The sequence below is a fragment of the Polyergus mexicanus genome, unplaced genomic scaffold (assembly GCF_030449975.1).
Source record: "Polyergus mexicanus isolate NDT 795.1 unplaced genomic scaffold, iyPolMexi1.0 SCAF_25, whole genome shotgun sequence".
Lineage (NCBI taxonomy): Eukaryota > Metazoa > Arthropoda > Insecta > Hymenoptera > Formicidae > Polyergus > Polyergus mexicanus.
Genome location: NW_027223345.1, coordinates 1,173,321 through 1,198,119, shown reverse-complemented (window position 1 = coordinate 1,198,119; position 24,799 = coordinate 1,173,321). Strand labels below are relative to the sequence as shown.

Genomic DNA, 24,799 nt, shown 5'->3' with positions numbered 1-24,799 from the left:
TAAAGAATCTTGTACTTTAAAGCCAAAATAGCATCAAAAACGGGGGATATACTTTATATTAGTTATATTATTAATGTAGTATACATATATTTATAATAGAACACTATAAGCGCGCGCTATGAGCGCGTTATTTATTTTGTGTGTATGTGTATATAATTATTTATACATATTAATTCTAGTTCTCCGTTCTTCAAAATAAATTAAATAAAAATTATACACACATTTAATATTTAAACTGTCAAATGTCAATATTTAAACTGTCGCTCAGTTATAACAGACTTTTATTGAATATAAAATGCATAGCATAGCGTCGGGATAATCAATCAGCATCGCAGAGAAAGAGAGAAAAGAGGTAACAATAGTTGTGAATATCGATTTAAGATTTATTCTATATACTCGTATTCAAGTTTTTGTCATGAAGTGTATATAAAGCCTGCAAAGGCGACTAATAACAATTATTTACATCAATTTAATTTCTGATACGATACAGGCAAATTATTGAACTGATTTTTATAAAATCGGATAGATAATGCCCGCTCTGGATATAAAGTGTCCGAATAAATGACAATTATTCATTATTGTCTTTAGTTAAGATAAAATTAGAAGTTAACTTCCGTATAAACAAAATTTTTAATTTCATAAATTAAATTATTTAGATTTATCTATATACATTACACATTAATATGTTATCATATATTAACACTGTAATTAGTCTTATTTTTGACGTCAAAAATATGTCAGAAAATGAGATATTTATTAAACATCTAAACGAGGCCACCATGACGTCTATCTAGAAGCGAAAGTCGATCTATCTTAGACGTGTGGAATAGATGTCGACTATATACATCTATTCGACTTCATGTTTCTCTCTGGGACATATTGATGTTATCGGTGCAGGATCAATTTATAATGCAGATGAAAGCGACTTTAATTTCAAAATACATTCTAGAAGAACATTAACTAATGGGAGAGAAAGTCGAATCTATTATCCAATCTTTATTTTCTATGACTCATATACCATTATGCCCATTATATCTGCAGATGGACATCTTCTTTCATCTCTATAGATAGTACTAAAAAAATCTAGTGAAAAATTTGGACCATGAATAGAAGAAACTCTTTTTAGACCTATTAATGTTTACATTGCGGCTTCAAAATTTGGAAAACTCACAAGTCAACATTTCAAAAACTGGTTCAAAGAAGTATATTTATGAAATATTGGAGAATAAAGTCTACTACTGCTTGATTTATGGATATTGTCCGGAACAATTAAAAGAAGTTATATCAGCAGACAAACAAATAAATATTTTAACAATACCAAAAAAACAACTGCTTTTGTAGAACTTTTAGATGTTTTTGGTTTTAGAATTTGGAAAAATTTTGTTCGATGTTTTTCTAATAATATTATTTTAAATAATTATGACATAAATTTACATTTATGTAATAATATAATAAAACTACAAAGTTTAACACATAATCAACTTTCTTCTCAAAAATTTCAAAATATATTTAAATATAGTTGATATAAAAATGGATATTTATCAACGCGGCCTGAAAAGTTTGATAATCCAATAAATTTTTGTTATTTTAAAGAAGAGAAACATTTGTAGAAACAGTATTTGTAGTAAAATAGCTTTTATACGTTGTGCATAGTGCAAAGAATATTTTTGTTTTAAACATTTCTTTGAACAATATCACATTATTGTAACAATTACATAGAATAAATAATATTTTGATAATTAACCTAATTTAGTTTTAAAATTAATTTAATTTTTGTTGATGGAAAACTTTTATAAAATATTTAAACATTTTTCGTATATTATGCTTCTACATCTTGAATTAAAATTTAATTTGCAAAATATTTTTTTTTAATTATGATATTAATTAATAATTTAATATTATTCAAATAATACAAGACTCTCATTCCGTTTTTATATATTATTATGATATAATGTATATAGTATAGAAAGATTATTTACGTAACTGGGTTATAAATATTATTACTAATATTCAGCATCGTTATCGTGTATTGCGAAACCTTAGAAAAAAAACGAAGAAAAGAAAAAAGAGATAAGACATCATGAAACAGCGAGCGAAGAAGATTAGTATAAATAGCATACGTCTTTATTTTATTTCTCAAGAATTAATTTCCGTAACATAGCTTTATCATATATGGTTGAATTTGGCACAATATAAACTTTAATATAATTTAAAAATTTTTCAAAAAAAATATTGATAGGTAGAAATATTTCAAAAAATTTACCATTTTTAAAAAATCCAAATACGCCATTGTAAAGTACATTTGAAACCATAAAACTTTTGTTTAAACAATTTTTTCATATTTCTTTTCGTTTCGATGATATTCGCTTCGGAATATAAAAACCGATTTTTTCTAAGGGATTACATTCACCCCTAAAACCGTTTTTTAGCACCAACAAAAAATTGTTTCATTATTAGAGTCTACTACTCTATAATAATACAAATGTTTCAGATTTTTTTTAATTTTTGAGTTGCCAAATATTCCTTTTGAGTTATCACCGATTAAATAAAAAATGAGTATTTTGACTTTGATTGTTCATGACTTCGTTAAAAATTATTATACCGCAATTCCAAAAAAGATTCTTAAAGCTAAAACTTTGCTTTATCAAATATGGTATAATCGCCAAATTTTTTTTTAAGAATAGGTAAACATAATGCAAATAGGGAAAAACAATATAAAAATTTGCGATTTTTTCTTTTTTTATTTTGACCCAGATAATATATTTTGTAAAAAAATAAAGAAATTATTCTTTACGTTTTTTATACTTTTAAATAATCTAAATTTAAAAGAATTTGCCAAATCCCATACAGCACCGAAATATTGCAGATACGTTGCATAGACCTTACATTGAAACATTGTAATATTGCATAGAAGTTGCGAAATGTTTCTGCAATGTTATTGCAAGCCTATGGCAATGTTGAAATGTTCGCCCTTAGAAATATTATAATGTAAGATTACAGTAGTCTATATTAATCCGATTCTGTTTCGGTACGCATCGAATTTAACGTATCGTTTCCACTAAAAGTAGAATAGAAGCGAGAAAGATTGATATTTTAGTAGAGCCAACTTAACTTTTGCTTGTGAATGTAAATAAACATAATCTTTGACAAATTTCTCGTTTATTTTGCATTTTGATAATTAATACGAACAAACAATAACTGTTACAAACATCAACATATAGACTATATATCGACTATACCCTCATAGCACATCAACATCCCAATAAGATTCTAGTCATCTTAAATTGTAAGGTAGTAACATTCCACGGAGATTACTAAACCTGTCATTAACCTTCCAGCAATATGAAAATGTTCGTCCAAATTCATCTCATTAATATTCCAGAGACCTTGCGCGTAACGTTGTATTAATATTCATACAACAGAAACTTTCTAATATTATTTTCAATAAGGAACCCTTCCAAAAAAATATTATATTAGCAAAAATCGATTAAATACTATTGATTTTCAATAACCTTCAATCGTTTTTTCAATAATAATTTAATAGTTCAAACTTTTTTTTTCTTTAATATGGAATCTCGCAAAAAATTCATAAAATTAAATAAAACGAACTATTTATTAGTGTATTTTTAGGAATATTGAAAAAGTATATGTATATATATATATATATTTTTTTTTTAGTATGGATGATTTAAACTTTTTCATTTATTTGCCCGATCTAAGAAACAATCAGTCCAATATCGGAATTTCTTACGTTGGGATTGTATCAGTATAATATTGAACTGATAAAAAATAATTATATTTTTAATCTTTTGTCACACTTGCTCTTTTCAAGCTTTATATACTTCTCATGACTGAAATTCAGATACGAAAATGGACGCATTTGCAATCGCGCGTTGCGCCAATATTATAAAGTATGGTTTTATTGTAAAATTAGTGGTATATACTAATAACATGTTCATTAAAATGTGTAAGTTTGTAATCTCTCTATAATCTTACTGCAATGTTCGGTGTTGTGAGGGATATATTGAAATGTTACGAAATAATAAAAAGTAAAGCGGGGAGCACATACCTTTGCATAAGCGCATAATTATAAGCATAAGGAAATTGATTGGTCAATTTCGTTATGCATAAAGGGGAGCACACACTTTTGCATAAGCACATAATCATAAGTATAAGAAAATTGATTGGTCAATTTTGTTATGCATAAGGAAATGGACCAATCGATTTCCTTATACTTGTGATTATACGCTTATGCAAAAGTGAGTGCTCCCCGCTTAAGAAAATGGACCAATCAATTTTCTTATGATTGTGGTTATGCGTTTATGTAAAAGTGTGTGCTTCCCGCTTAAAGGTGCTTTTACATGGCAGCGTCAAGTGTCGAGCGTCGAGCGTTAAGCGTCTGCGCAGAATCTTGTTTCCCAGAATTATATTTATTTCGTTTATTTTATTATACAGTATAATAGATATGTGTGTGTTATTATTATTAATTAAAAATATATTATAAAATGTTACTACTCTGGCAGTGTAAATTAAAATAAAATACAAATACAAATACAGCAAGAGATTTTGGATGGTCGAAATATTCAAATAAATAAGATACAAAAAGGGATTCCTAAATCACAAAATGACATAGTTTGAAAAACTATTGTTAAAAGTAGGAAATGATTTAAAGGAGTAGTATGTTATAAACATGCAGAAAAAAAAATTATGAAAATTACATCCCTTAATCCTTAATTAGATTCTAATATTCTGCTAGGGAGGTAATGTTTTATATATTTTTTGTTTAATAATAATATCTATTGTGTATAATGTAAATAAATATCAATTTTCAGTATTAGTAAAGTGTATCAGAACATAATTTCTTTTATCTCGACCGAATTCATATAATTTATCATGCTATTAGCAGCAAGAAACTGGAATCTATCTCATTCAGACATTGAACTATATACCATACTGGAACGCGCACGGCTCTGCTGATTGGCGGCCAGAAATGTAGGACTGCGAGAGTTGTCGCTTCTCAGATCTGTTCTTGTCTATCTAACTACATCGACCACGTGACCAAATGTACTATCCGTTTTAAAACCACCCACACAGAAATTAATGTATATTATTGTAGATATCTACTGAATGTTCTTAATGTGCATGAAGGATATCCATAAATATGCAGAAAACATCTATTAGATATGCTTTAAATATCCAAATGTTCGCAATACGAGATCTTATAAATATCCACAGATCATGCCAATATTATCCACTGGACATCTACATCAGTATTCAATGGATATTTTTGTAGATATTCAGTGGATATTATGAAGATATCCATTGTATGTTGGTTAAATTTTGATCACAAAATGATTAATTAAACGTTCTAAAAGTTAGGTCTTATGAGACGCGCACATGACATATCAATATATCCCATTCACAGGACATCATTTTCTAATGTTTGTTTGGTGGCAAAATTAAAACTAATTACAGTAATGATATATAATAACACACATTAATGTAATATATATTATAGGTAACTTTACATAAATTTAATATATAAAATTAAAAATTTTATTTGTATGCCCATACAGCACTGAAGCTTGCAACAACATTGCTGCAACATTGTAATATTGCATATTGCAGTTTAATGTTGCAGAAATATTGCAAAGACATTATTTTACAATATAACTTTAGCAATGTTATAGCAACATTCCGAAAATATTACAAAAAAAGTATTCAATAATCGCTAGTTCATTCGTTTACCACTATGCGGCGCATGTTGCGCTATCTATTCCGCATTTAATTTTTAGTCATGATAATTATATAAAGTTTACAAAGAGCGGCTAGTAAGATTAAAAAGATATAATAACTATTTTTGTGAATTTAAGTTGTATGATATGACCCCAATACAGGGGCTCAGACATTGAACTAAGAATTCTTTTAATAGTTTCCATTCTTATATAAAATCAAAAATTTGATAATAATTTTCTAATATGCAAAAGATACTTCAGATTTTAATAAATAAATTTTGAGATTATATAAAGACAAGAGAGATGTGAAAAAACTCGTTGTAAACTCGTTGCGTAAATTCACCACAATCTTTTTGCATCCGGATATCTGAATATTTCGGATACAAAGAAATTGTGAATTTACACAATTGCAAATTGAGTTTTTTCTTATTTCTCTTAGATATTCTCTGTCACTGAAGAAAGTCGAATGTGTACTGAAAAATTTACATTTTATAATTTCGTTATTATTATAATACAGAAAATCTATATACACGCTAGATCCTGACTTTTATAGGCCTAATTTCTTATAATTTTTTTCATATGTTAAGGATATTATGTCGATAAATATACATAAAGCATTATTGCATATATATTATATTGTTATGTTGCTGCAATATTATATTGCAATATTTCTGCTGCAATATCATAACAACGTTGCAGCAACATTCCACAATGGTTCTGCAATATTGCAATCTTGCAGAAAAATGTTGCTGCAATGTTATTGCAATCTTGCGGTGCTGTATGGGTGGAAGTTAATTTTCATTTTATATTTTCAATAATTTAAATAAGATAATAACGAATGATTTTTGCTTATTCAGACATAAAGTATCCGAATAAGTGAAAATCTAACATTATTTATCTGTTCAATTTTCTAAAAATCAGTTCAATATCCGAATTCCCCGGTACGAGAATCGTATCAGAAGTTAAACTGATAAAAATAATTACAATGTTATTAACATATACATAAGCATTGTGCAGACTTTATATATGGAAGCTGTAAAGTTAGCCGAACAAATATATTATTTACTAACCAATTTTGTTCAAATTTGTCTTAACTGAAAGACAAAATCGTTTGGTGGTGATTGGTAGTCTAATTACAACGTTTGATAGTCAATTATTAGGCTATTACGATTATAAAACCATATGCGCTGACCCTGCGCCTGTGCGTGCCTTCATGGCTCTGGTAAATATAGCGAAAAGGGGACCTAGCCTCAATGACCTTGATCTTGATATATGTTGTCAAGGACATAATTCTGAGTAACTTTTTCTTCTAATTTAATCGTTTGAAATATAAAAAAGTTTGAAATATATCAAAGTACATGCATAGACAGGAAGCACACGCGCGCGCACACGGGGAAGAGTGCAAGAGGGGCCTTCGGCTCCCCTTCCGGTAGGCAGGGTGGACCTCGCTTTACAATGTAGCATGTCTTTTGTAAGTTTAAAGCGAGGTCCATCTTGCCTATCAGCAGGGTGGGTACGGGAGGGAGGCTGAAGGCCTCCTTTGCATCCCCCCCTCCCGTGTGTGTACGTGTTTATGCGCGCGCGCGCGTGTTTTCTGTCTATGCATGTACTTTGTTCAAACTTTTTTTGTTAATAACTTTTTAATAAGCAACGAGCGACAATTAAATTAGAAGAAAAAGTTATTTGGAATTATATCCTTGACATCATATATCAAAGTCAAAATCATTGGGGCGAGGTCCTTTTTTCGCTATATTTACCAGAGCCATTAAGGTGCCTTAAATGGCAGCATTAAAAGCGTCTGCGCAGAATCTAATTTTAGCCTAGAATCTATTTCGTTTAAATTCTGCGCATTTTTCTGCGCAGACGCTCGACGCTGCTATGTAAAGGCACCTTTACACAACGAAGACACGCGCAGATGCAGGATTAGCGCACATGGTTTTATAATCGTAGTAGCCTAATAATTAACTACCAAACGTTGTAATTAGACTATCAATCACCACCAAACGATTATCTTTCAGTTAAAACCAATTTGAACAAAATTGGTTGATAAATAATATATTTGTTTGGCTAACTTTACAGCTTCCAGTTGGCCATCCCCACTTAACCGCATATGGTCTTTTTTACTTTTTGGATAAATTATGGACCACCAAACGTTGTAAATAAAAGATTTGTGACTACCTAACAATTCTGCATCGAATAAAGCCTGCGGCACACGGTACGATTTTGCATACTAGATCGCATGCGAGACATTTTACTAGCAATTATAATGGCTATGCAACTTGAAATATTAAACAATATATGTGCTGCGTGTTGCTGTGCGTGCTAGCATGCTAATTTTCGGTAATAGGTTCGGTGCTATATTTCACTATAGTTTTATTGCTAGCTGCAGACGATACTACGATTAAAACGCAAAAAATGAAAATAATAATAAATATAAAGACAAAAGTTATATATATATAAGTAATTATGTATTTTATTTATAATTATGGTGATATTAATTGAATATGTAATTAATTAAAAATGACAGATTTCCTAACCTAATAAAATTTTAAAAATTTTATTAACTTTTCCATAATAAATATCTTGAATTGTATCTTGACTAGATAAGCAATCATTGGCTATTATCTAGAGGATTTTTGGAGTCTTGAAGAATTTTGTTGAAATCTGTAGAAAACTTATAACTAAAATATTAACCCAACACGTAAGATAATCTGCATGTATGAAGCCAAAAGTAGTAACACTCTCTTATGATTGGAACACGTAGAATATTTCGCTAAACAGCACGCAACGAATCAATTAACAAAATCAGTACGAAAAATCGTACCGTGTGCCGCAGGCTTAAGCTTTGATTTAATCGATTAGACTAAAAATTAAAAATGTCCGGCTAACTTTACACCAATATTTTAATTATTTAATCAAAAAAAAAGATTGATCACCAAACGTTTTAATTAGGCTACCAATTATCATCAAACGACCACCAAACGATTAGATAATTTTAATTATTAAAAAGTTAAAGTAGTCCGGCTAACTTTACGGAGTTAAATTGTATAAAGTTTGCAAAGAGCAACTGGCAGGAGATTAAAAATGTAATTATTCCTATCAGTTTAATTTCTGATGCAATTTCAATATAGGGAATTCAAATATCAGACTGATAGTTTAAAAATCGGGCAGATAAATATCCGAAAAAGTTAAAATTATCTTTTTATATGTATGTATATATATGTATATAAATCATATTTATTACATTTGTAATTCTATTAATATAATTTATAATAATTTTATGTTTATTATTTTATTTGATAAAAAGACCCAGTAAGCCAAATGTTAGCAGTCTGCCAGCAGATTTTGCGAGCAGATTCAAGCAGAATATTGCAGCAGATTGACATCGACTGCGTCCGCATTAAGCTTGTGTTTTGCCGGCAGAACCTGTCGACACAAGCTGACAGCAAATTGACGGCAGAAATCAAGTAAGATCTGCGTAGTACTTCTTCTTCTTCTGTTAATTGGCAAGGAACAGAGTACACCTCCGTTCATGCTGCCAGAGAGCCATCTCGATTTAGTTCATGAGGACAAGAGCACCGCGCGTGCGCGCCAAAGCACAGCTTCGATTCGTCAAGTCAGATTGAAACGTTACTCAAGCGCAGGAAGGAAACAATAGGAGCGACAATTTTATAGGACGGAAATTTTAAAAGCTCAAAGATGTCATAGGGGGGAGGAATCCGAAGGTTTCGCTCGATGGCAGAGAGGAGCGAACCACGATGTGCGGAGAGAAGCGGGCAGGACCAAAGGACATGGCCAATGTCTTGCTGGGGAGCCCCGCAATCGCATGCAGGAGAATCCACAATGTTGCACCTAAAAAGACTATAATTTAGATTATAATGATTAGATCGAATTCGTGCAGCAGTCACCACCCCAGTACGATCAAGAGATCGACTGCAAAACCATGCATCAGGCAAAAAGGATGGATACAGTCCAAAGTACCGGGAGCCCTTCCGACCCGCCTGGGAAGCAAGAAAGTCCCCCGTAGTTTTAATATATCCAACTCGAGCAAGTGAGTAGAAGTCCGTATGGGGAGGGAGATACTCCGAAGGCTCGCCCACCCTCACAGCCCGTCCAGCTAGGAGATCCGCCGTTTCGTTACCCAGGATACCCACATACGCAGGGATCCATACTAAAATAACGTCTATGCCCTGGAGAAAGGCCGACCTCAGCTTATTTTTGAGAACAAGGACTAGATAGTTATAGTCTCTGTAGATTCTGTCGGAAGAGATGACATCCATCACACTGCGGGAGTCCGAGAATATCGTCACTTTGTTGATACCATTTTCGAGGATGTATTCCATCGCATGGACGATAGCCATGCATTCGCCTGAAAACACTGAAGAGCTACAGTCAGCCCTAAACATTTTTTGAATGTGAAGAGACGGTGAAAAGATTCCAATGCCAACGCAGTCTTCAGGCTCCTGCTTGGAAGCATCCGTGAAGATTAGGTGTCGACCATCAATGAGATGGGATAAGGACGACTGAAAAGTAAGCTGAGGAGACGGGGCACGGCGGATCCGCTCCACCACAAGGGGAGGGGTAACCTCGGTAGTTGAAGTGAAAGACAAGGTTTCATAAGAGAAAAGGTGCATAGGAACCTTAGAAAAAGAGGCGATTCTACGCTTGTATTTTTTGTTCAGGCGAAAGGCTCTATACAGAGGAAATCTGTTGAACAGGTTATATTTGTTATTGTTAAATAGAGCTGCCTGAAGGTCATGAAGCCTTTCGATGAGAAGATTGTCCCTAAGCGCAAAAGATCGAAAAATAAATTTCGATGTCAAAAATGTAAAACGTTGTCTAATTGGGCTAATGCCCGATTCCGCGTAAACCACATTAGTAGGTGTAGTCCGTCTCAGACCCACACAGTGACGAAGGGCCCTGCGCTGAGTCCTATCCAAGAGCTCCACTAGCCCAGAATTGTGCAAGGGAAATATAAAAGAGCCATATTCAATAGAACCCCGAACAAGAGCCTTAAAAACGCAGAGCATGGTCCTGGGGTCTGCTCCCCACCACACTCCCCTCAGCGACCTCAAGATGTTGGAGAGTTTCCCGCACCTGTTCACCAGGTAAAGGGCGTGAGTTTTGCCGCTGAGAGTGGGATCCAGATAAATGTCAAGGAACTTGTGCGATTGGGCCGAGCCAATAGCAATGCCATTCAGCTCGATTGAATAACTCAAGGGATTGACCCTTTTTTTAGTAAATACCATAAGGGCTGACTTAGACGGGGAGACAGACAAACCTCTAGCATACAAGAAACGCGACAGGCCATCAGCCGATCTCTCCAAGGATCTGAGAGCGATCCCGGGATCAGAGGATCCAACATAAAGCGCAATGTCGTCCGCAAACTGAACGATCCGACAGTCGCGAGAGAGACCCTGCCCACAGCCAGAGACGTACAAATTGAACAAAAGAGGACTCAATATGGAGCCCTGTGGAACACCCCTGTCCGAAACAAAGTGAGGGGAAATCTCACCGTTAAAGACAAATTGGACAATTCTATAATTAACTAGTTGACATATGAACCAGCAAATTTTCGGGGGGAGTCCCAAGTCGATGAGATCCCTGATCAAGATATTAGGGACGACATTATCAAACGCCCCTTGGACGTCCAGGAACAGACACGCCGTTGCTCGCCCCGAGACAAACCCGCCATAAACGTCAGTCGTCAAGACACCCAAGTTGTCCGAGCACGACCTCCCCCTACGGAATCCGAATTGAAAAGGGGGGAGAATCCCCGAGGATTCCACCCACCAGTCCAGACGAGTCAAGATAAGCCTCTCCAGAACCTTCAAAAGGCAAGAGGTGAGAGAGATAGGCCGATATTTCCCCGGGGTGGATTTCGGGACGAGAAAGACCAAGGAGTGTTGCCACGAGGCCGGGAAGAGGCCGCCTTCCAGAAGGTCATTGTAGATGTCGAGAAGAATCCGCAAGTATTCCATCGGAAGAGCCGATATCATATTGTAGTCAATTTGGTCAAGACCCGGAGAGGAGCGCGTTTTTGCACTTCGAATCGCCGACAGAAGCTCTCCGAGGGTGAAGGGACTGTCAAACATCCTGCAGGAGTAACCAGGAGGGAAGTCACCCAGAGAAGAGAAGACCCTATGATGAACGGATGGAGGACACAAGGAGTTGATGGAGAGTCGAATCTCCTCTAAAATACGGCAGTTAGAACTAGGAGAAGGGGTAACAATGCCCAAGTGACGATTTTTAAATCGCTTGATAACTTTCCAGATATAAGTGACCGGGGTGCTCGGATTAAGGTTTTGGCAAAAGTCTCTCCATCCTTTCCTTTTTTCGGATTTTAAGATGCGTCTAGAAATAGCTTCCTGTTTTTTAAAGGCAAGAAAATTAGAGTACGAGGGAGACCTCTTGAAAGTAGAGAGAAGCTCACGTCTAAGGTCAACCGCCGCCTGGCAAGAATCATTCCACCAGGGGGCCGGCAAGGTGGTCCGCCTTTTGTGGTTACAAGAGGGCTCCTCAGAGGAGCCCCCCCACCCCGCTTTCCGAGGCAGACAACTCCTTAAGTGGCGGGTGAAAATCTCGTATCTATTTTCCGCGTTTAACGCAGGATTGCTTAAAGATTCATTAAGGACGCACAGACCATCATTCAAGCTCCGGGCGAAATGCTCCCTTCCAGCCGCAGTCAGTCTAATTCTATGGGAGAAAAATTTCCTCCTTGTGACGTGACAGTTAAATCTAATTTCCGTCGGGAAGTGGTCACTAAGATGAGTATCACCGCGCGCGCTCCACTCGCACAAGTCAATGACAGAGGAGGACACAAAGGCTAGGTCTATCGCCGACCTTGCCTGATTCGGCCGAGTCAAAAAAGTGGGGGATCCATTATTTATACAAGTAAAGGACGCGGACAGGGCCGAAGAGAGAAGAGCATTGCCCTCCCTATCAGACCGGCCACATCCCCACTCCTGGTGATGGGCATTAAAGTTTCCCACAAGAATAGTATGTGGAAAAGAGTTACAGAAGGCAAAAAGTGAGTCGTACTCACGGTCCGAGAGGGGCTCGTGGGGGTGCCTGTATACGGAGACGACAGTCAGATCAAGGTTGTCAAAGTGAATGGTGGCCGCCATGCACTCCAAACCCCCGCCAAACCGGACATCAGCCTCAACAAGGCTATACGGAACAGACCTGCGGACGCCCAGGAGCAAACCTCCGCTATTTCGCGTTAAAGAATCCGCCCGGAACACACTAAAATCAGAAATGTTCAAGCAGGAGTCGGGGCTAAGCCAGGTCTCGGAAAGAGCCAAGACATCATATTCCCGAAACAAGGTGTAGGAAGGATCAATCTTATTCATCAGGGAGTGACAATTCCATTGAAGGATCCTCAGAGGATGATGTCGAGAAAGACAGCCCCGCACCAAACTAGACATTTGAGGGCAGAGGATTAGAGGCTGGGCCTCGCGAATTCAGTGATTGGAGGAGTGAACTAAGAAACTCGGCAACGGAGTCATACAGGCCCAGAAGCCTAAGGATGGGGGCGAGCTTTTCCATTAGAATATTAAAGAGACCAAAGAGTTGGTCACACAGTTCTGGATTGAGATTAGAATCGAAATTAGAGGGGTGAGAGGAAGGGGGATACGAGGAAGAAAAGTGAGGACTGCGAACACCCGCCTTCACATCGGTAGAGGAAGGGAGCCTTCCATGAGGGGATATAAGGAGGGAATTGTGATTAGGGGGAAAGCTAAATGATTGTTGAGATTTATTTTTTTGAAAGGAGCGAGGGTGGGAAGAGGCACTGCCGTTGTTATTATTAAAATCTTTAGTGAACCCTTTTGGATTTGGATACGATAGCGACGGAGCTGGGAAGGGAGAAGGGGAAGGAGGGGGAGGAAAAAGGGAAGGAGGTGCTGCGGAAGCATTTCTTTTATTAGACGGCGCTTTTGAGTGCAGGGCGCTCGAGTATGATAGAGGAAAGGAGGTAGAGGGCAACGAGGAAGAGGAAGGGTGAGGGTGAGAGGACGGGGGGGGGGGAAGGAGGATTGTATAAAGACGGAAATTCGCCAACATTAAATGAGGGGCCAGGAGTTCCGCTCGCCGAGCAACCCCGAACACGACCTCTAGCCTCCGCAAGAGGAATATTGTCGTACGCCGCAAGCTCTCTAATCCTTCTCTGGATATTGTACTCCGGACAACCTAGACTAGTGGTTCTGTGAGGACCCTTGCAGTTTATACAAAAGGGCGGTCCGTCCCCTCTTGGGCATGATGCAGGGTCCTCATGCGCCCTTTCCCCGCAATGCTGACAACGGGGATGTCCTTTACATTGGGCCTTTAAGTGCCCATAACGAAGATATGTAAAGCAGAGCGAAGTTTTTGTGACGAAAGGCTCGACCGAATGCCTAACCATAAACAAGTATATATGTCCAGGGAGCGATTGGCCCTTGAAAGTAATTAAGACGGTCTTACAAGGTATCAATGTAGACTCTTGGCCATCAGAGGAGGGGGACTGTGAAGCGTCCGTGCTCCTCCGCCTTCTGTTGAGCCTCTTTACGGAGATGACCGCAACACCACTGTCGATGCCCCTGCGAATCTCCTCGTCGGGCAAATTAAGAGGAACATTGCGAATGATGCCCTTCCTTGTTGTTCTGAAAAGAGGAATATACGCCTTGTATCTTTTTGTTTTAAGGATGGGATCAGAAATAATGCTGTTTGCCGCCTCTCGAGACTTAAATTGTATACTTATCTTAGAAAAACCTATCTTTTTAATCTCTAGAATGTCTTTTTTCGAAATAGAGTAGAGAAGGCGACCAACCGCGATAGGGTCGATTGAAGACGTGGAATTTTCCGCAGATTGAATAATAACATCAAAGGGACCCTGCGAGGTTCTATCGTATTTGTTTGTATTCGAAAGAGACGAAAGGTCATACTCACTTCCATTAGCGAGAGAGTCACAAACATGTTTACCTAAACTTGAGTCATCCGCCCCCCCCCCCCCGCACCGTCGCTACCACCCACTGGGGAAGGCAAATTCCTTTCGATTTTCTTACGCTTGTTAGATATATTAGATTTAATGAACTTATATTTTAAAATATCACAGGCTTCCTTGGGCGGAAGGGATCCCCCCGTCAAAGCATTAGAGTCGGACTGTGAGTTAGATGAAACATTGATAGCAAGTTCTGATTCGGTCTCCATGACGTCGTCTGATTCTGGAGGGAAGGGAAGAAGGGAAGACGCAATAGAGTCAAGTCTGTCCTCGTCATTAGCGGATTGCACGTCATAAGCTGCTAAAGAAGCAGTTGCTACAGGCCTTGGTTTAAGCATAGTACCCTCCTTGGGGTCCTGAGTCGACATAGTAGCAAGAAGAATCGCCTGGCCGGGAAGCCGGCCGGCGGCAATGGGAGGTCACAACGCACCACAAAGGCGCAAAAACACGCGGATAACAAACAGATAAAGCAAGGATAACAAATCGCGGTTAGATTCGAGCCACTCAACATGCAGCACTATAATTGTTACTAAGAAGTCGAGATGGACTCCGGAAACTGGTCCCACGGTATCCCCGAACAACACACTTCGATCCGCTCTGCTTGGCGGCTCGGCACCGACTCCCCTGCGTAGTACGACTACGTTACTACATATTATACGTCACTCCTAATCGGGTTTAATAACATCCGTAGTTCTAAGATTGGCCAATCACATTCATTCCATTCTTTAGAGGAATAGCTGTGATTGGCCAGTTTCGCAACTACGGGTGTTATTAAACCTGATTAAGAGTGCCGTGTAAAGCCGATATTACATTTGTCGTACAACAGCATTTAAAGCATACTGATTGGCTGCAAAACAGAAAATTTCTCGAGTCTCTAGAAATTAGCTAATCAATGCGCTTAAAAAGTTGCTCGTACGACAAATGTAATATCGGCCTAACAGAGCTCTGTCTTTTTTAAAAGCATCTTTACCCCTATTCCTTAAATAAAGGCAAATCACAGACTTTTATATAATATATTAGACTGTGAACTTCTGCTGTGAGATGTACCCAACTTTTATGTACAAAACTTGTACATAGGTTAGAGCGCATGCGCCGAATAAATTGATGGAATGTGGCTTTCTGCTGGCATGTCAAGTTAAATTATAAAATGTTTGTGGATGAATTGAACTAATGTAAAATAAATTCGATGAAAAATTGATAAATACATATAAATATTATATTTATATGTATATATCACAATTCTATATAAAACATTACACATATATATCTCAATATACTTACTTAAAAAAAGAAATTCCACAATTCTTTCTTTGTATACTTTGGCACTCGTTTATTATACATTTTTGCGGCATGTTGACCTAGGTTCATCTCCAATATTTTGATGCGTTGCAATTTTATTCGTTTGCTTTTTAACATTAGGTTATATAATCCTTTTACTTCAAAAAATGCTGCTTTAGTTAAGTTAAAAAAATATATACCTAATCTTTTGATTAATCTTTTATATAAAGAAGATATTTTTTAATTTTAATATAAATTTTAATGTATTATATGCATACTTACTCTTCTATTTCTCTCTCTTCTCTTAAATTTCTCTCTTGTCATATGCAGCCATATACGTGAATGTAAACAACATTCTTTGTAAGCTTATTTGGCGCATGCGCAATACAGCACTTTAGTATATGCTTTTTCGGGACACGAATATACGACTAGTATATAAGAAGCTCGCAGTCTAGTATATTATATAGAAGTCTGTGAGGCAAACGCTCGCTCTACATATACTATGTCTATGGCAGAAACGATTCAACAGAGTTGGTATAAATATTCGGTGATATGTGTGGAGTAATTTTCTAGGCTATTCAATATGGGACGTTTGGAAGTATGGTAGAACACGATAGAACAATCTAGATGCATTGTAAAAATGCTCGGTATAATCGTGGCTGGGCGACTTGTAAGTGTAACTCTTTTGATACGTCATATCTTATTAATCGCATTTATTAATCGCTAATGTGTCATAGTTATTTAGATTGTATGTGATATGAAAAAAGAAGTATATTTTTATTATTCTTAGAATAAAACCCTACTTTATCATATTTAATTCTATCATCACATTTTGCTTGTCATAATCGTATAGCGATTTATGAAACACTTATTTTTCATTTATTTTCAAACAAATTTTTGTCTTACAAGTAAATTTTATAAACACAAAATTATAAATAAAAGATGATGAGATATATGCAATTGCATAGAAGTGCTTGTATGTATTAAAATTGATAAATAAATGAATTAAAGTTAATTGATCTTTCATTCATTCTCTATCGATTGATCTTATGTAAATAGAAACTAATTGCAAATTCGATTATATGTACCATCGTGCGCACGCTAAGTATACTTACTCAGTTTTTTTATATTTGGTTGATATTGAAAACCGATACAGAAAATTATGCGCTTAATGCATTCACTAAAAGACAAATCTTAGTTAATTTTAAATAACATTTATGTAGGAATAGAGAAAGGATATGCAATATTTGATATTATAAAAATATGGTTTTTTTATTACCCGTCTTTTTTTTTTTTTTTTTTTTTTAATAATCATTAAATTTATTATTGTATTTATTTATTTTTTAAACTTATATTAATATTAAATCTGCAATAAGGCATTTTGTTTTATTTAATAATAGTAAAAATATATGACTTGTTTTTCAGGTTCAAACTGACTTCCAACAAGTTGGGGAGAATCAATTCTTAATTACTGTGCCAGATGCTGACAATATAAATCATATAGTAGTCTTTCTCATTGGCACTATACCTTTTCCAGATGGTATGGGTGGCGCAGGTAAAATAACGTGCAACAAGCACTATTTTTTATATAGATTATAAAGATATTAAATTTTTCCATGTATTAAAAGTTGTACTAGAAATTGATCATTAATATGACAAACTGTTCACAGCGTATTTCAGTTGGCCAGATGCGAATGCGCCACCTAACTGGCAATTTCTTGGATATATTTCCAATGCCAAACCATCAGCCATCTTCAAAATATCGAATCTGAAGAAAAATCATGAGTTCGAGAATAGCAACGTGGGAATTTTCGGGATCGGTAAGATTTCGCATGTGGCGCAGATTGGTGTATCGGTGGAACCGCTGGCGATAATCGAGCAGCAAGCAGCTACCGTTGCTGCGACCACTACCAACACCTTTGCAGAATTCGTACAGAAAATGCTGACAAGTTTTGTGAATTATGTGACAAGTTTCACAGTGACACAAGCACAAATGACGCCAAATCCCACAGAGAACTTTGTACCCTTATCCACATTACAAAACTGGTACGAAACTTTCGAGAGACGGTTACAGCAGAATCCGAATTTCTGGAAGTCGTGATTATGAAAATTGCGCGTAATAGAGCTTTAGACTCTGTCAACACACACACACACGCATATATATAAATACTTTACTAATGATAGTCAAGCATGACTCTAGTGTTTCAATATTGTTGTAAAATATATTGAATTATCAATATGAATAAAAGTGAATTTATCACTTTTATATTGTTGTCAATAAATAACTATAAGTTCACATAAGGCAGATTTCTATATTGATATATGTTTAAGATTTCTCGATATCTTCAATATATGTATCACAGAATGAACGTATTAGAATAGCGTTGCTGTATTTAGATGTATCCTACTATTTACTTACTTTTGCCTATTTCTCTACCATTTAAATTTAATCGTTCATAAACCTGTAGGATATTAAAATTCAAAAATTTCTATTATACACATATAATTACTGTGTCGATAATTACATTGAAAATTTTGATATCCTACACTTAATCAACGATTATCAGCGATTATATCGCATTAGTAAAACAGCATTTATAATTTATTCTTAAGAATAATAAGAAAAAAATTAATAAAATACATATGATGTAAATTTTTTTCTATATTTCTATTCTTGCAAAAATATTTTTTATTAACAAATGGAATCTTAAAATTAACTATCATCGGAGAGAATTTAGAATAAAAATAAATAAAAAAGGAATAGCAGACTGGAATGTGTCCGGAAGAAGTGAGAAAAAAATCCATCGTAGTTGCCTCTCTCTTGTGAGTAACTGCTCGAAAGTGCGCATGCGCGCCATTTGCTACACATCAAGCATCGTGTCTATAGATATCGTAGACATAAAGGCCAGTATTCATAGTCAGTTCTTATATTTAAAACCGTCTTAAGCACAATCTTAAGATATCCTAAACCAATCACAGAGCCGTATTAACATCTTAAGACATTATTTAAGACGATTTTGAAATAAGAACTGACTATGAATACCGGCCTTATAATATATCTAGACCGAGTGTTGAAGAGTGGGAACCGAGGTGCACATAGAAAGGGACGTACTCTACCCCCACTCCTTAAATAAAGGCGAATGCTCAATCTAGATATACTATGTCTATGGTAGATATACAGTTCAAGCAACGCGAACAAATCTTTTATCTTTTTTCTTTCCTCATTAGAAGGAGAAGGATGGGCTCTGAACTGGTGCAGCCAGTTCAGCTGTAAAGAACAGACTTACGATTCTTGGAGAAAAACGAGAGAAAAAGACAGGAGCAGTTTCAAAACACATATATTTCGACAATAAACAATAAACATACATCTACTTAGATTGTTGTGTTATTACCATTTATTTTAATATGTAAAAACGACTTTTATCACTTTTTTCAATCTTGTTGATAAATTCGTAATTTTGTTGCATGTTGTACAATATATTTTGCAATTTTACATTTTCATATTTAGATGAAAGATGATATTAAGCCGTAAACGACCACTTCGAACTTACGAGAGAAAAACTGCTAAGAAGCCTTTCACAAATTCATTACTATCTCCTGTTATATCGATTAGAAGATATAACTCTGCGGAAAATGATAGCTCCAATGATAATAAAATATGCAACAATTCCCTAAGTGATGATCCATTCGAAACGACATTCGACAGAATTGCCAAGGGAGCAGTGTAAGAAAATTCTGAATATCGAACCAAATGTGCTTACTTGGACTTGTATCTTTGACTTAATGCAAGTATATATACTTAATTTTCAATTTACATTCTCTAATTTACAGAGTGCCTCCTATACCACTGGATACAAATCAAGATAATACATGGAAAGGTAGCAGTAGCGATAGCGATATCAACAATTCAACAAATGTAAAATCACACGAGCATACAGCCTTTGATTTTTTCACATACAATGGCTTAGATAGATTTGGCTCATCGCATAGCGATAAACCTAAGTTAACACATAGGAGCATTAAAATTACTCATAAACACAAAAGACAACAAAGAAATGAGTCAAAAGTTGTGGTTTCTAAGAGAAAGGAATCTAAGAAAGCAACAACGATACTAAAACATAAAACACAGGTAAGAAAAACAGGTATAAATAGTTTATATAAGAATAAACAATCTGATTAGTTCCTATTAACATGTGATAACAAATAGAAGCAGAAGAAACAAGGAAATAAGAAAGAAATGAAAAAGACGCAATCTGAGTGTAAAAAATCTAGTCGTATGTGCAATGAACAGATACCTTGTATGTATTCTGGTGATGTAAATAATTTGGAGGATACTATATGCAAAAGTGATACTTCACACAATAATAGCAATAAGCATCCACATAAAAGTGTTTTAAAGATCAAGAATACATCGCAAACTGAATTGATTAAAACTAACAACTCCATTGCAGCTTTTAAATATATTTTAAATTGCCATCAGAATATTAAACCGTGTTTTGTTGCGTTAAATGCTTGCGCTGTTCAGAAATATATACTGAATCGTGAAAAAGCTGTGAAAACTAAACAACATATATTTTGTGATGCAAAATTTGTGTGTACAGATACTTCGCACGCTAAAAAAGATATTTCTAAAGGACATAATGCTATTTTGCAACCGAACTCGATGGAATATAACACTATCGTTGGAAGATTCAAACATTTATCGATTAAAGAATGCTTTGTAGTATTGCATGATAATATTATTAAGAATCGGATATCAAAAACTGAAAAAAGTGTAAATGATTCTGTTGACACGAAAAATAAGTCAAATGTACCACATTTAACTCTTCATAATTTGTCTACTTCTTATAATAGTAGCACTAAACTTGTGCTATACGATACAAAAAGGAATGATAGAGAGCGAATAAAAGATAGCGTCGTAAAGATGGAAAGATTAAAAGTAGAGGAATTTGTAAAGGAAGACAATATGGTATTTAATGAAAGAGAGCAATACATAATTTCTAGCACTCCTATCAACAAACGCATAAAATCTCACGCTTGTTTAGCATCCTTCTCTCCTATCAATATCAATATTCGTGACGCACTATATCCGAAATATGAATGTTCGATTCCAAATGTGGAAGAAGAGCATATCTCCATTGTACTTCCCAATCAAAAGAATTCTCATTCGTTGATTATGCCGTCGAAGTACAATTTCAACATCGAAGATATACATGAACATCCGACACAAATTTTGCAATCTTCTCAGAAGACGCAAACCAGAGATTCTGTTTTAAAGATCGAAGCTTCCTCCTCTGAGCACATTCATACATTGTCTACACAGAAGTATAACATAAAAAGTGATGTAATGGAAGCACCTCCGCATTTCTTGAATATTTTGTCCATCGCTGATAGCGATCCATCGTTATTCAGCGATACAACACATGATTATTCGTCGAAGAATACAGAGAAATGTAAAGTGCAAAAGATACATTTCACAAATACATCGACATGTGATGAAATTACACACGCGACGGATTCGTTCGTTGATCTTCAAGAACAAGACCAAATAAATAGTAATGCAAATACGAAGATTGAAGCTGTTAACAATGAGAAAGGCAGCTTTCTTAGCGAAAGTCTAGATAATGTCAACAATACTGCGTTGCTCGCACGATTGCAAGATTCGATCAGAATTACAGGAAGGAGAATGCGATATCCCAAATGGCATCTCAGCATTCAGTTAAATATCTCCAAAAACTCGAATGACGGAGCCACAGAAGCAGATAGCAAGGTATTCCATCGCAACGCAATCGATGAAATTCGCGACATCCAATCGGAGATGTATAATTTCGAACGTTCTACGAATGCAGTAAAGAAATCCTTCGATCATGTCGAACTACTTGTTGACTCCGCACAATCGCACGATAATGCGAATAAACGAGTCGAAAAGTCCGTTTTTCTAAAACCAGGCAAATATTGGGCTAGATCTTTGTCAATATTGAATCGTATAAACGACATATCTAATTTAGACAAATTGAGCCTCGGAAAAGGAAAAAGATGGAGACATAGCGTCAAAGATATACTGGATATGCAGAAACAAGGTAATTTTGCGCCGAGAGGTAACTTTGACAACGAAACGTCTGTATAAATTATTGAAAGCTGTTACATCTCGATAAAACTGTGTAACTTATAGAAACATATTCTACTTATTTCGTGCAAATTTTCGGTTACTTTCGTAATAAGCCACAGTCATGTTTATATTATTTATCTGCGTGTGAAACAACTGAAGGCAATCTCTATTGAACAGACTTTCGTTCAAAAAGCGCTAACCAAGATAATACTTCATAAACGGATCTTGTCGGATCTTTCGTATATGATTTTTTAATATTTATATACATATATATATATATATATATGTATGTATGTATATATATTTCGATTCTAATACTATTTCTTTATATTTTTAATTTTTGAAATGATGGAATATTTCGATGAGATTTTGAGCACGTTTTCTTAATGATGAGATGAAATTAAACAAGTATAAAGAGACTTCACACTTGTATTTAGCGTGTTTGGTAAATGGGTAGGCTTTTTGCAACATACGCGTAATTAGGCAATATTGATCACAGTCAACTATTAGAATTATAACGATTGTTGTGCGCAGGAATTTTCCAAAGCTGTTTAAAAAGTGATGATGACGCAGATCTGTCCTGCAAAGAGCTCAATACATCAAATATCGTATCGTCGTTTGACGATAACAAGCGTGAAACGTTTAATTCGGCGAACTATGCTAGACTCTCCAAGAGAATCTCGGTGCGAGTCGTGCCTAATAATGCAACAAGTACTGGATGCAAGATCAAAGATACCTCGTTTCTCGAAGCATTTGGAATAAAGTCGGAAAAATTTCCGAGCTTGAAACTATCGCGTGAGCATTTTTCATTCACGTATTTCATATATATATATAAGAAATGTTATTATATCGGATAAATGAATTAAATATTTATAGATCGTAAGGAATCACACGATAATCAAATTATCAAAGGACATTCCACAACTGCGAAAGATGTTGTTTTACAAAGATGTTCGCAAAACTCTTATTTATCTTTCTCCTATTGCTTCCCAGATTCGTATGTAGATCCTTAATACGCGATTCCTTATACAAGCGTGTTTCTACAGTGTATCGATAATATCATTCTAACTCCACAGATACTTGGAATATTGCCGCAAAATTGGCGAAGGCGTTTATGGAGAAGTCTTTCTCTATGAATATTTTGATAAGAAGTCAGTTATAAAAATTATTCCTATAGAGGGCGAAAAGTTGGTCAACGGCGAGCCGCAAAAAAAATTTAACGAAATACTGTCCGAAATTGTGATCGCAAAGTGAGTGGAGATATATGTTTACCGATAAAGATTATCCAACAAAATAAGTTGAAAAATATTTACAGAGAATTGGACAATCTGAGATTAAATACTACGTATAAGACTAGCGGATTTGTCGAAGTACGAAGTATCAAATGTATCGTGGGAAAATATCCGAAGAAGCTTGTAGAACTATGGAACACTTATGACGACAACAAGACATCTGACAACGATTCTCCGTCGATGTTCGACGAAAATCAATTGTACATTGCTCTCGAACTTGGTGATGGTGGAGAGGATCTCGAAGCTTTCGTCTTTCAAACCGCGGAGGAAGCCTGCGCTTTGTTTTTACAAGTCAGACAATATTACATCTATAACTTCCCCCGATAATTATATTTAATCGTTAGTTATTCGCCCGTTCAATTTTTTTTTACAGACTGCATTTGCATTAGCCGTTGCCGAGAAGGCATTCGAATTTGAACACAGAGATTTGCATTGGGGTAATGTATTGATATCGAGAACGAAGGAACCATACATGTATTATAATCTTGACGGGAAAGAGATTAGGCTGCCAAGCAAAGGTGTAAAGGTAACATTTTATCGGGAAACATTGTTCTATATAATACTATCGATCCTCACGGTATAATCTTGTTTTTCCCCCAAGGTGTCGATCATCGATTTCACCCTGTCGAGAATGTTATATCAAGGATGCTGCATATATAACGATCTTGCATTGGATCCGGCCTTATTTACCGCACACGGCGAATATCAGTTTGAGATTTATCGTCTAATGCGCGAGAAAATTCAGTAAGTTATAGTATATACGTTCTCTCTTATTTAGCTATTTCTCCCCCATAAAAGCGAGTAATTTATTTATTCTCGCTTTAATTTTGCGTGCAGGAATAATTGGAATAAGTTTGAACCATACACGAATATCTTATGGTTGCATTATACTTTGGATAAGATGATTACATTGGTAAGATACAAAAGGAAGAACTTAAAAGTACATAAACACGCTATCGTCAGATTGAAGGAATTTAAGGACAAAATTTTAAACTATGACAATGTGTTCGATTTTGCGACCGATTCCAGTGTCGCGCATTTGTGATGCAAGCCAACGAGAAGAGATGTCTCGGTAACTTTATACATCTCTAAAAATATTCTATGTGATACTTGGTCACATATGTGTACAAATCAATAACGTTAGTGCTGTTTAAGACTGAAAAAAATTACTGATAATCTTTCCTAAACTTTTATACTTTGCGCTTTGTAATAATTGTTTATAATTAAAATTGAATAACTTCGCGTTTTCCGTATACTTTTTTATGCATATGATAATAATGACCGTTAACGAAAAAAATTAAATAATTTTATATATGAAAAAAAATTCAATCTTTGAAATTCTTTAATTATTCTTTATTCAATATATGATCTCTATTATCTATTTTATCGATACAACGATTGTTTATCT

The 24,799-nt window shown here is 35.3% G+C and overlaps 2 protein-coding genes and 1 pseudogene across 2 annotated transcripts; all 3 read left to right on the top strand.

Annotated features, from left to right (window-relative positions):
- Positions 1–963: 963 nt before the first annotated feature.
- Positions 964–1,724, top strand: LOC138943159 (uncharacterized; annotated as a pseudogene).
- A 14,773-nt stretch (positions 1,725–16,497) lies between these two features.
- Positions 16,498–18,546, top strand: LOC138943147 (protein OPI10 homolog). The gene is made up of 3 exons (XM_070313701.1): positions 16,498–16,660; positions 17,416–17,545; positions 17,661–18,546. Exons 1-3 carry the CDS (start codon positions 16,631–16,633, stop codon positions 18,089–18,091), a joined length of 591 nt encoding a protein of 196 aa, XP_070169802.1. The 5' UTR covers positions 16,498–16,630; the 3' UTR covers positions 18,092–18,546.
- Positions 18,547–19,172: 626 nt separating this feature from the next.
- On the top strand, positions 19,173–24,786 carry Haspin (haspin). Its single transcript, XM_070313847.1, has 11 exons — positions 19,173–19,397; positions 19,499–19,714; positions 19,822–20,119; positions 20,198–22,070; positions 22,634–22,894; positions 22,976–23,096; positions 23,176–23,349; positions 23,415–23,682; positions 23,765–23,917; positions 23,993–24,135; positions 24,229–24,786. Exons 2-11 carry the CDS (start codon positions 19,506–19,508, stop codon positions 24,434–24,436), a joined length of 3,708 nt encoding a protein of 1,235 aa, XP_070169948.1. The 5' UTR covers positions 19,173–19,397; positions 19,499–19,505; the 3' UTR covers positions 24,437–24,786.
- The last annotated feature ends 13 nt before the right edge of the window (positions 24,787–24,799 follow it).

Coding starts and splice junctions, on each gene's coding strand:
- LOC138943147 (XM_070313701.1), top strand. CDS start 16,631: ATGCTCGGTATAATCGTGGCTGGGCGACTT. Junction 16,661..17,415: donor TAATCGTGGCTGGGCGACTT/GTAAGTGTAACT, acceptor CTTGTTTTTCAG/GTTCAAACTGACTTCCAACA. Junction 17,546..17,660: donor AGATGGTATGGGTGGCGCAG/GTAAAATAACGT, acceptor AACTGTTCACAG/CGTATTTCAGTTGGCCAGAT.
- Haspin (XM_070313847.1), top strand. CDS start 19,506: ATGATATTAAGCCGTAAACGACCACTTCGAACTTACGAGAGAAAAACT. Junction 19,715..19,821: donor AGAATTGCCAAGGGAGCAGT/GTAAGAAAATTC, acceptor TCTAATTTACAG/AGTGCCTCCTATACCACTGG. Junction 23,683..23,764: donor CCTGCGCTTTGTTTTTACAA/GTCAGACAATAT, acceptor TTTTTTTTACAG/ACTGCATTTGCATTAGCCGT.